The sequence below is a fragment of the Schistocerca serialis genome, chromosome 12 (genome assembly GCF_023864345.2).
Source record: "Schistocerca serialis cubense isolate TAMUIC-IGC-003099 chromosome 12, iqSchSeri2.2, whole genome shotgun sequence".
Lineage (NCBI taxonomy): Eukaryota > Metazoa > Arthropoda > Insecta > Orthoptera > Acrididae > Schistocerca > Schistocerca serialis.
The window spans coordinates 107,018,491-107,030,817 of NC_064649.1; the positions used below are offsets into that span (position 1 = coordinate 107,018,491).

At 48.2% G+C, this 12,327-nt stretch overlaps 1 protein-coding gene across 1 annotated transcript in view; it reads left to right on the forward strand.

The window, feature by feature from the left end:
* Nucleotides 1-12,327, forward strand: part of LOC126428294 (synaptic vesicle glycoprotein 2A-like) — a 195,613-nt gene that overhangs the window by 15,239 nt on the left and 168,047 nt on the right. The window contains exon 2 of the mRNA XM_050090211.1: nt 5,973-6,077. Within this exon, the coding sequence (XP_049946168.1) occupies nt 5,973-6,077 (105 nt within the window). The remainder of the gene's footprint in view (nt 1-5,972; nt 6,078-12,327) is intronic.

Genomic DNA, 12,327 nt, shown 5'->3' on the forward strand with positions numbered 1-12,327 from the left:
CGCTATCTGGACATTCTTCGCGAATTTGTGGCGGTACAAACTGCCTCAGACGACACTGCGAACACCTCGTGGTTTATGCAAGATGGTGCCCGGCCACATCGCACGGCCGACGTCTTTAATTTCCTGAATGAATATTTCGATGATCGTGTGATTGCTTTGGGCTATCCGAAACATACAGGAGGCGGCGTGGATTGGCCTCCCTATTCGCCAGACATGAACCCCTGTGACGTCTTTCTGTGGGGACACTTGAAAGACCAGGTGTACCGCCAGAATCCAGAAACAATTGAACAGCTTAAGCAGTACATCTCATCTGCATGTGAAGCCATTCCGCCAGACACGTTGTCAAAGGTTTCGGGTAATTTCATTCAGAGACTACGCCATATTATTGCTACGCATGGTGGATATGTGGAAAATATCGTACTATAGAGTTTCCCAGACCGCAGCGCCATCTGTTGTTGAAAATTGTAACTACTGTAATTTCGAAAGTTTGTCCGCCTGAAAATGTACTGTTGTCCCAAGCATATTGCAACAAACGGTGTATTTCTATCGCTGCTCGTTTAGTTTTTATTGCCGTTTCAAATATACCGGTCATTTTTGAAACACCCTGTACGACTCACGTTACGAGCAGAGGGCTGTTATTGAATTCTTGTGTGCACAAAAAAAAAAAACCGTTGTGAACATCCGTAACCGTTTGTGTGCAGTGTATGGCGATGCTGCGGATGATAGGAGTACAGTTGGGCGATGGGTAAAGAAAGTCACAGTCTCAAGAAATGCAGAAACAGAGTTCAATGATCAGCCACTCTCGGGACGTCCTGTCACAGCCACTGCTCCAGACAGGCTGAATTGTGCGGATGCCATTATTCGTGGCGACTTGCCAATCACAAATCGACAGTTGGTTCTACAGTTGTCGGTCAGCATTGGAGGTGCGTCTGCAATGATCGAGACTCTCGCAAATTCAAAGAGGTGTTCACGATGGGTTCCACAAATGCTCACAGGGGATCACAAGATTCAAAGGAAGGCATTTCATGTGAATTGTTGGAGGTTTTTGAGACTGTTGGAGAGGCCTTTCCGCCACGGATCGTTACGGGGCACGAAAGCTGGGTGCACCACTTTGTGTCTGAAACAAAAAGGCAGTCCACAGAGTCGCATCATCCTCGTTCAGCAGAAAAGAGGAAATTCGAGACAAACAACTCTGCCAGAAAAGTCGTGATGACAGTCTTCTGGGACTGCCATGGCGTCATTCTCGTGGACGTGATGTCAAGAGGGTCAACCATCAATTCAGAGGCGTACGTGAAGACTCAATAAACTCAAGAACCATTTTCGACGTGTTCGATCGGACAAGAATCCAGCAGAAATCTTGCTCCAACACGATAATGCACGCCCACACACGTCTGAGAAACCCGGGAACACATCGCCAAATTGAGTTGGACATCATTGCCGCATCCACCCTCTAGTCCAGACCTGACACGCTCGGACTTCCATCTCTTTGAGCCGCTTAAAGATTCTCTACGGGGAACACACTTTGAAGATGACGAGAGTGTCAGTCGTGCAGTGAAAACATGGCTACGCCTACAGGACAAGAGCTTTTACCAGCAGGGACTACATGCTCTTCAACGACGTTGGCGTACGGCCATAGAACGTGATGGAGACTACGTAGAGAAATAGGACGTAGACAAGACATGTTGATGTATATTGTCACCAAATTCTGACTTTTAACAATAAATACGAGGGCAGTTCAATAAGTAATGCAACACATTTTTTTCTGAAACAGGGGTTGTTTTATTCAGCACTGAAATACACCAGGTTATTCCCCAATCTTTTAGCTACACAACACTATTTTTCAACATAATCTCCATTCAATGCTACAGCCTTACGCCACCTTGAAATGAGGGCCTGTATGCCTGCACGGTACCATTCCACTGGTCGATCTCGGAGCCAACGTCATACTGCATCAATAACTTCTTCATCATCCGCGTAGTGTCTCCCACGGATTGCGTCCTTCATTGGGCCAAACATATGGAAATCCGACGGTGCGAGATCGGGGCTGTAGGGTGCACGAGGAAGAACAGTCCACTGAAGTTTTGTGAGCTCCTCTCGGGTGCGAAGACTTGTGTGAGGTCTTGCGTTGTCATGAAGAAGGAGAAGTTCGTTCAGATTTTTGTGCCTACGAACACGCTGAAGTCGTTACTTCAATTTCTGAAGAGTAGCACAATACACTTCAGAGTTGATCGTTTGACCATGGGGAAGGACATCGAACAGAATAGCCCCTTCAGCGTCCCAGAAGACTGTAACCATGACTTTACCGGCTGAGGGTATGGCTTTAAACTTTCTCTTGGGAGGGGAGTGGGTGTGGCGCCACTCCATTGATTGCCGTTTTGTTTCAGGTTCGAAGTGATGAACCCATGTTTCATCGCCTGTAACAATCTTTGACAAGAAATTGTCACCCTCAGCCACATGACGAGCAAGCAATTCCGCACAGATGGTTCTCCTTTGCTCTTTATGTTGTTCGGTTAGACAACGAGGGACCCAGGGGGAACAAACCTTTGAATATCCCAACTGGTGAACAATTGTGACAGCACTACCAACAGAGATGTCAAGTTGAACACTGAGTTGTTTGATGGTGATCCGTCGATCATCTCGAACGAGTGTGTTCGCACGCTCCGCCATTGCAGGAGTCACAGCTGTGCACGGCCGGCCCGCACGCGGGAGATCAGTCAGTCTTGCTTGACCTTGCGGCGATGATGACACACGCTTTTCCCAACGACTCACCGTGCTTTTGTCCACTGCCAGATCACCGTAGACATTTTGCAAGCGCCTATGAATATCAGAGATGCCCTGGTTTTCCGCCAAAAGAAACTCGATCACTGCCCATTGTTTGCAACGCACATCCGTTACAGACGCCATTTTAACAGCTCCGTACAGCGCTGCCACCTGTCGGAAGTCAATGAAACTATACGAGACGACGCGGGAATGTTTGAAAATATTCCACAAGAAATTTCCGGTTTTTTCAACCAAAATTGGCCGAGAAAAAAAAAGTGTTGCATTACTTATTGAACTGCCCTCGTATGTTCTGAGAAAAAAAATGCGGAGCATTACTTATTGAACGACCCTGGTATTTTCATCTGAGGCCTTTCCAGTGACGAGTGTGTAATTTTGCATTTTCGCTGTCACCAGCAATCGAACCCAATTCCACCACGGCTGAGAGTCGTCAGCTACGTAAGGAGATTATTTTACGTATGCAACAAATAGTGCCATTAACTTAAGCTTCATTTAGAATTCACGGCTTGTTATTTTCTTTCATTTCTAGTTAGTCTGACTTTCAAAATTACCATTCATCGTCTTATGCGTTTAGTGAGCCATTGTGTCAGTTCCATTTTTATCTCTCGTGTCAATACTTAGTTGCTTCTATTAAAAGAATGGCTCTGAGCGCCATGGTACTTAACATCTGAGGTCATCAGTCGCCTAGAACTTAGAACTACTTAAACCTAACTAACCTAAGGACATCACACACATCCATACCCGAGGCAGGATTCGAACCTGCGACCGTAGCGGTCACGCGGTTCCAGACTGAAGCGCCTAGAACCGCTCGGCCACACCCGCGGGCAGTTGCTTCTATTAGGCTTGGCGCATAAGTTACCAGCGTTTTTGTCGTGCATGTTGGTATTCCGGTTGCTATCGGCTTATTTATAGACTGTCATTTTTTATTTCTGGTTCACTGTTTGTATTTGAATTTACGTATTGTTATTTGGCCATTTCGAGATAGCTGTGGACGCTACAAAATGGATTGTCGAGTGGGGATATCGGAACATTTCCTACATACTCTACTGTCTGAGTTCAATAGAGCAGTAATAGCACCAGAGGCAACCAGAAACATTTGCCCCGTGTCTGGGGAAAACACTGCTGGTCAGTGCACACCAACAAAATGGGTTTCTTCGTTTTAAGGAGGATCGTTTTGACATCAGTGACTCTCTATGTTCAGGAAAAGTTACAGGTCTGATCATGATGGTTTAAACTCATCAGTCGACTATGTATCCGCGTCAGTGTACTAGATAACTGGCACATGTGATGATCGAGGTATGGGTTGAGCCATGTTGCGGCTCGCGTTGGTGACGTTGGTAGGTTGGCATCATGTAATAGGGATAGTGGCGTCTCGTTTATTCTCGTGTTTACTAGCGCCACCACATTTGTTATTGTTGTCTGTCTGTGAGTTGCAGCAGCAGCGGTTATCGATATCTAGTTCTCTAGTTCTATCTTTGGAAGGGCGTCAAGTGTTTTCCGGGTCAGAGTGTGTCGAGGAGTTCGGCTGGGACAGAGCAGTAGTAAGGTCCGGCAGCGTGAGGACGTGCCTGGACCGCTGGCGGTACGCAGGCACTGCCGTATCGAGGGGCTGTAGCTGCGAGGGCCACAAGGTTTAAGTAGTACTAACAAGGGGAGGCCGCCAATTGTGAAATTCAGATTCGACTCATACTGCGCATAATAAAAGCTCATGGCCAGAGGTGTAATGTGGCAAAGCACCAAGATGCACTTCTCAGCCGTTGTCGAGAAAATCGACAGTTAAAAGAAACCGTACCCGTGAAATACTCTCTACGATTAATAATTCTCTACAGCGTCGTGGCGCAGCGGTAAGCGCTCGGGTTCGTAATCCGAAGGTCGCCGGATCGAATCTCGCGCTTTGCAACCTTTTTTTTTTAGTATTTGTTTTTTATAATTCATATATATATATATATATATATATATATATATATAATTCGCGGCAATCAGTTGCAACAATTATGCATATAATAAGTTGTTGAAAGTCGTTTGTCGTGGAAAAACTGGCGACATCATTATGTTTTCCGCAAACAAAGTTGTATTTCACAAATGTTATTAATTGTCTTCATAATGTTAACCACGTATAGTTAACGGAAGACGTAGAAACGATATTCCGAAACGAATACGTATAGCGTAAGTCAAATTAGAATAGAGACCCCACGAACACAAATTTACTGTGGCAGGTATGAAATATAAACTCCGTTACTCGCTCGTTACACTTGAATGACAGATGTTGAATGGGCCGAAACGAGCCGCCGCATAACAGCGTAGTTGCCTGCTAACTTCGAAAGAAGGTAGATGCGGTCCCTAGCGCAACTTATAACATTGTCGAAAAATCGGTGCGGACGGGAGAGCTTTGGTACACCCTGTTAAAAAAAACGGAAAAATGGAGGCGGTACAATTGTAGAGCGATCCGCCTTCACCAACATGCATAAGCAATTCATTAATACTATATATATATATATATATATATATATATATATATATATATATATATATATATATATATATATTACAAAAAAGTAATAATAAAAAAAATTTGCATGGCGCGAGATTCGATCCGGCGACCTTCGGATTATGAACCCGAGCGCTTACCGCTGCGCCCCGACGCTGTAGAAAATTATTAATCGTCGAGAGTATTTCACCGCAACGGTTTCTTTTAACTGTCGATTTTCTCGACAACGGCTGAGAAGTGCATCTTGGTGCTTTGCCACATTACACCTCTGGCCATGAGCTTTTATTATGCGCAGTATGAATCGACTCTGAATTTCACAATTGGCGGCCTCCCCTTGTAAGTCTAGGGGACTGATGACCTCAGATGTTAAGTCCCAAAGTGCTCAGAGCCATTTGAACCAAGGCCATGGCTTTTGTGGTGCTGCTGGTAAGTTCCTGTGGGACCAAACTGCTGAGGTCGTCAGTCCTTAGGCTTACACACTACTTAATCTAACTTAAGCTAACTTACGCCAAGAACAAAACACACACACACACACACACACACACACACACCCGTGCCCGAGGGAGGACTCCAACCTCGGACGGACGGGGGGGGGGGGGGGGGGGCACATAAGACCACGCAGCTACTCCGCCCGGCTGTCTTTTGCATCCCCAGGTTCATTCACACGGTTAGTTTACACGGCAGATGTTTGGTTCTTCTGTTGCAGGGCAGGATACGGAGAGTGGGCAGAAGAAGGGCGGCCAAGTGAATGGCCTCACCAACGCAGACGTCGACGCCGCGACGCCCTTCGAGGTCGCCATCGGCCTCACAGGTCAGGGAAATATCCTTCGCTGGCGCCTTGTTTCCAGTTTGAAAGCCCACTGCCACCTGTTATAATTACACCTAAGAGTCCGTAGAAGTTGTGTGTGTGTGTGTGTGTGTGTGTGTGTGTGTGTGTGTGTATGTTTGTATGTGTGTGTGTGTGTGTGTGTGAGCCGGCACTAAAAACTTACAAATTCACTGACATACGCCAAACACTATTTTTCGTTGTAGTAGCCGCATTCGTTCTCAACGCCGGCCGGTGTGGCCGTGTGCTTCTAGGCGCTTCAGTCTGGAAACGCGTGACCGCTACGGTCGCAGGTTCGAATCCTGCCTCGGGCATGGATGTGTGTGATGTCCTTAGGCTAGTTTGGTGTAAGTAGTTTCTAAGTCTAGGGAACTGATGACCTCAGATGTTAAGTCCCATAGTGCTCAGAGCCATTTGAACCATTTTTGTGTGTGTAAAATCTTATGGGGCTTAACTGGTAAGGTCATCAGTCCCTAAGCTTACACACTACCTAGCCTAAATTATCCTAAGGACAAACACGCATACCCATGCCCGAGGGAGGACTCGAACCTCCGCCGGGACCAGCCGCACAATCCACGACTGCAGCGCCCCGGACCGCTCGGCTAATCCGCGCGGCATAGCAGTTACGACTCCGGTATTAATGTCCTGAAAACATTGCCCTGTCACAGTAAGACTCACAGTACACTCCACTGTTTGTTTTTATTCACTCATTGCACTTCTTTTTCGGTTCCTTCTTTCGTCACTGATAAGAAACTGACGTTCGGTTCCAAGACGGGCCTTGTTTTAAATGAGTAGCCCCACCACAGGGGAATTCCAGAGCATACCAAAAGGCTTCGAATGGTGCAAAATGTTCCAGAACATTTCACAACATTCGGGAGAGTTCTGTTGTGTGTGTGTGTGTGTGTGTGTGTGTGTTGGGGCTTATGGGCGCTCAACATCGAGGTCATCAGCGTCCTGACACACATTAAAAGGAACGAATGTCGACAGACCTAATAAAACTGAAGCACACACGCAAAAAGAAAGCAGGAAAAGAAGGAAAATGCTACGTAAGAAAGTAGAACGTAAGGAAAGGGAAAACGTAGCAACTGCGGGCACTGGAGCAGATGAGACATTCTTCCTGTCCTAAATTTCTTGTCTGTTCCGATTCACTAAGTGCCCTTCACTCATTGCAACATTCGTATCCAGCAGATAAAATAGTCCAGACCATCCAGGGTGCCCTCCTCCAACTACAGCGTGTAATGGTACTTGAATTACGTAACCATTACGGCACCTCACCTCAACCTCTCGATACCAGCAATATTCTACTGTGTTTCTGTAAAATAGTTAACATATTTCTGTGACAACATTCAGATTTGCTTTCATTAATGTAGAGGTACTTCGATACATCGATATGTATATATTGCGATGATATTATTCTTATGTGTATTCTTTCTTTTGTCATTATGATCATTGACGTACCTGTAACTCTGATTTTTGGGTGCGTAAGCGGTTATTAGAGAGTCAAGCTTTGGTCGTCATGTTAAAAAGACACAAATATTAGCCAGTTTATGAAATGCGAACTTTAACAGTGAGGAAGATATTTTCAAGTATGTTTTATATTGTGAAGTGATGTTTTGGAACGAGTTACGTGATATTGCAATAAAAGTAATAAAAAAGAAGTGTAACTTAAATTCGGAGTGCTGATTACTTTTTTACATCACCATTGTCCTAACTTGCAAAAGTTTAATCTTCAAGAATGGTTTATGAAACACATCTGTAAAACTTTTGAATATCGCAGAATAACACCTAGGCCTCTTTACATCCGAGCTTGGAATCATCACTGCCTAGATTTTCGACGATTGAGCCATGAGTTCACAACGAGACCAGCGTGGGAATCACGAAAAGATGAGTGCCTAGTTTATCCATTATTTCAAGAAATGACTTTATTAACTGTGCTCTAATGACAAAAAATGGTTCAAATGGCTCTGAACACTATGGGACTTAACTGCTGTGGTCATCAGTCCCCTAGAACTTAGAAGTACTTAAACCTAACTAACCTAAGGACATCACACACATCCATGCCCGAGGCAGGATTCGAACCTGCGACCGTAGCGGTCGCGCGGTTCCAGACTGTAGCGCCTAGAAACGCTCAGCCACTCAGGCCGGCGTCTAATGACACCTGCCACATAATACACTCCTGGAAATGGAAAAAAGAACACATTGACACCGGTGTGTCAGACCCACCATACTTGCTCCGGACACTGCGAGAGGGCTGTACAGGCAATGATCACACGCACGGCACAGCGGACACACCAGGAACCGCGATGTTGGCCGTCGAATGGCGCTAGCTGCGCAGCATTTGTGCACCGCCGCCGTCAGTGTCAGCCAGTTTGCCGTGGCATACGGAGCTCCATCGCAGTCTTTAACACTGGTAGCATGCCGCGACAGCGTGGACGTGAACCGTATGTACAGTTGACGGACTTTGAGCGAGGGCGTATAGTGGGCATGCGGGAGGCCGGGTGGACGTACCGCCGAATTGCTCAACACGTGGGGCGTGAGGTCTCCACAGTACATCGATGTTGTCGCCAGTGGTCGGCGGAAGGTGCACGTGCCCGTCGACCAGGGACCGGACCGCAGCGACGCACGGATGCACGCCAAGACCGTAGGATCCTACGCAGTGCCGTAGGGGACCGCACCGCCACTTCCCAGCAAATTAGGGACACTGTTGCTCCTGGGGTATCGGCGAGGACCATTCGCAACCGTCTCCATGAAGCTGGGCTGCGGTCCCGCACACCGTTAGGCCGTCTTCCGCTCACGCCCCAACATCGTGCAGCCCGCCTCCAGTGGTGTCGCGACAGGCGTGAATGGAGGGACGAATGGAGACGTGTCGTCTTCAGCGATGAGAGTCGCTTCTGCCTTGGTGCCAATGATGGTCGTATGCGTGTTTGGCGCCGTGCAGGTGAGCGCCACAATCAGGACTGCATACGACCGAGGCACACAGGGCCAACACCCGGCATCATGGTGTGGGGAGCGATCTCCTACACTGGCCGTACACCACTGGTGATCGTCGAGGGGACGCTGAATAGTGCACCGTACATCCAAACCGTCATCGAACCCATCGTTCTATCATTCCTAGACCGGCAAGGGAACTTGCTGTTCCAACAGGACAATGCACGTCCGCATGTATCCCGTGCCACCCAACGTGCTCTAGAAGGTGTAAGTCAACTACCCTGGCCAGCAAGATCTCCGGATCTGTCCCCCATTGAGCATGTTTGGGACTGGATGAAGCGTCGTCTCACGCGGTCTGCACGTTCAGCACGAACGCTGGTCCAACTGAGGCGCCAGGTGGAAATGGCATGGCAAGCCGTTCCACAGGACTACATCCAGCATCTCTACGATCGTCTCCATGGGAGAATAGCAGCCTGCATTGCTGCGAAAGGTGGATATACACTGTACTAGTGCCGACATTGTGCATGCTCTGTTGCCTGTGTCTATGTGCCTGTGGTTCTGTCAGTGTGATCATGTGATGTATCTGACCCCAGGAATGTGTCAATAAAGTTTCCCCTTCCTGGGACAATGAATTCACGGTGTTCTTATTTCAATTTCCAGGAGTGTATAACTTTGTTGTTGCCCGAAAATGCAATATTTAGCAGCGTGAGCAACACTACAATCATAATTAATTTTTGACCTTTGTTGTCGTAGGGTTGTTAGAAGCGACTGGGGAAGGTGGTGGCTTTCTGCTGGGTTCCGGGGCATGTCGGCATTGCTGGGAATGAAAGGGCAGATCTCGCAGCCAAGGAGGCGTGTCTCGATCCACAAGTATCTCAGTGTGCTATCCCCGTGCACGCACTCACCTCGCTGTTGAGCTCACGGGTCATGTGTCGGTGGGAGGATGAGTGGCTGGGAGTGACTGACAAGTGTGTGGTGTACTTCCTTTCAGCCCCGTCGACGGGACGATGTTCTCCTCACTCGGCTTCGGATGGGCCACAGCCCTATGACGCATGGCTTTCTGCTCCGGCGAGAGGTCCCTCCAGTGTGTGATGCTTGTGGCGTCCAGGTCACTGTGCGCCACGTTTTATTGGATTGCGTTTTATTTTCAAAAAATGGTTCAAATGGCTCTGAGCACTATGGGACTTAACTTCTAAGGTCATCAGTCCCCTAGAACGTACAAGGGGAAGGTCTCAGACACGGCCAACCGATTCGGCTCACATTTGACAGGTCGCTTGTGTACAACCTAAAACGAAGGACTCTAAGATATTTTGGGTCAACACCCCCGCAATTTTGGGAAAATCACCCCTAAAGGTTATGACGAGCAGTCGACTCAAAATTGGAGGGATCGATAGATAATTGTAAATAGAGCATTTTTCATCATCAGGTATGGGGTCCGCAAACGAAAAAGTTTTGAATAAATCGAGGAAAGAAACTTTTACAACTGCCGCTTCTGTACCCACACGGTTAACGCCTTTCGCCGACAGCGCCGACAGCGCCGATAGCGAAGTCCGCCTTTCGCCGCGGAGCAGCTCGGACTTGTTTACGTCTCGGCTGCGAACGGTCGCGGAAGAAGCGGTGTTTACACCGTCGTCACTCGCGTGTGTTACTGTTTAAATCGAACGCAATGGCACACAATTTCCGAAAAACCACGATACAGTTCACGTTCTGTAACGAGTATGCAAGACCGAAGGCTTTCGAAATCGAACGTTTCTTGAGGGACGAAGTGCATCTTAATTACACGGAGATTATTGGAATTCATTTATCAATCGTGAGCAGCACTCTTTACGTGAAGATGATTGACGACGCAGCATGTGATAGGATCATTGAAGCCGCCAAACGAGGATTCCAGTTCCGACACTCCGATGGTCATATTGGCGAAGTTTTAGTCGCTCATTCGGGCCTGGGCGTGCGTACGATTCGAATCTTCGAGGTGCCTTTCGAGGTACCCGAATCATTGGTCACTGAATCACTCCAGCCATATGGCAGAGTTATTAGTCATACGGCCGAACGCTGGGCAAGTTTTAGCACGTATCCAGTGCTCAATGGTGTCCGACAGGTGCGAATTGCCCTTACAAAACATGTGCCATCGTACATAAACATCGGCGGCTGTAGAGCTATTGTCATCTATGATGGACAGCCCAGGACATGCTCCGGGTGTGGTGGTGAAGGACATCTTCGATCAGCGTGTATGCAGAGGAGACTCGTGCAACTCCCCAGCGGAGACTTCCAGAATCCGACCACACCAACGTCACTGCCGATGACTTACGTGACGGCACTTCGCGGGGAGGTGACGCCGAGGTCGGAGCGCACCATCGAACCGACGCCACAGTTGATTGAGGCGCCTTCGGACGCCACTGAAGAAGGAATGGCTCAGACCAACCTCCAATCTGAGACACTACAGGTGGCGCAGAAAGAGGATGAGAGCATCACAATAGGCATGGAAGCTGAAGTGGAACGGCCCCAGGGGATTGTGGCGGCGGCGGGAACGCAGGAGATGCAAGATGCGCCAACACCAGAGGCCGAGGTTAGGGCCCGCAAACAACGCTCGCCAAAGCGCCGCAAGAAGCGCCGACTAAACTCTGCGGAGACGCTCCCTTCTCTTCTAGGGAGCCCAGACGAGTCTAACACTATGGACCTGTCTGACATGGAACCACAAGCTTCGGATGTCGCAGATCATATGAATTCGGACAGTGAAATGATGTCATATCGTTCAGACGACGCATCCGCTCAGGGGCCTGCTACCCCTTCGGCGGTGGAGTCTACAGCTGCGAAAGAACAACAGATGTCACACAACAATGCCGCACAGGAAAATTTGGAGCACACCAATAGTATCAGCTGGTATGAGCAGGACGACGGCATCACCGATGCGGACCATTCTATTGGTGGGGCCTTGCATCCGTCCGCATCTCAAGAAACCTAATGCCGCAGGGACACGTTCCTCGGGCAACCCTCGGCGGATGTGCAACGGGACTATCGACACGGTGAAACTTTGTCATTTTAACATCATGTGGAGATGACAGCTACTCGACCCCAGGCATACAGAATAGGGACAGTGAATGTAAATACCATTAGATCGCCCGTGAAACAGCAGTTGTTTAGGGACATGATATACGCGTCGGATGTGGATATACTGATGGTGCAGGAAATTTACATTTCTGAGTTCCAGGACGTACATGGATACATCTCCTACACCTCGCCGCACTCGAACAACGACAGTGGAACGGCGATATTGGTCCGGGACGGGATTCCGGTCCGAGACCTGGCT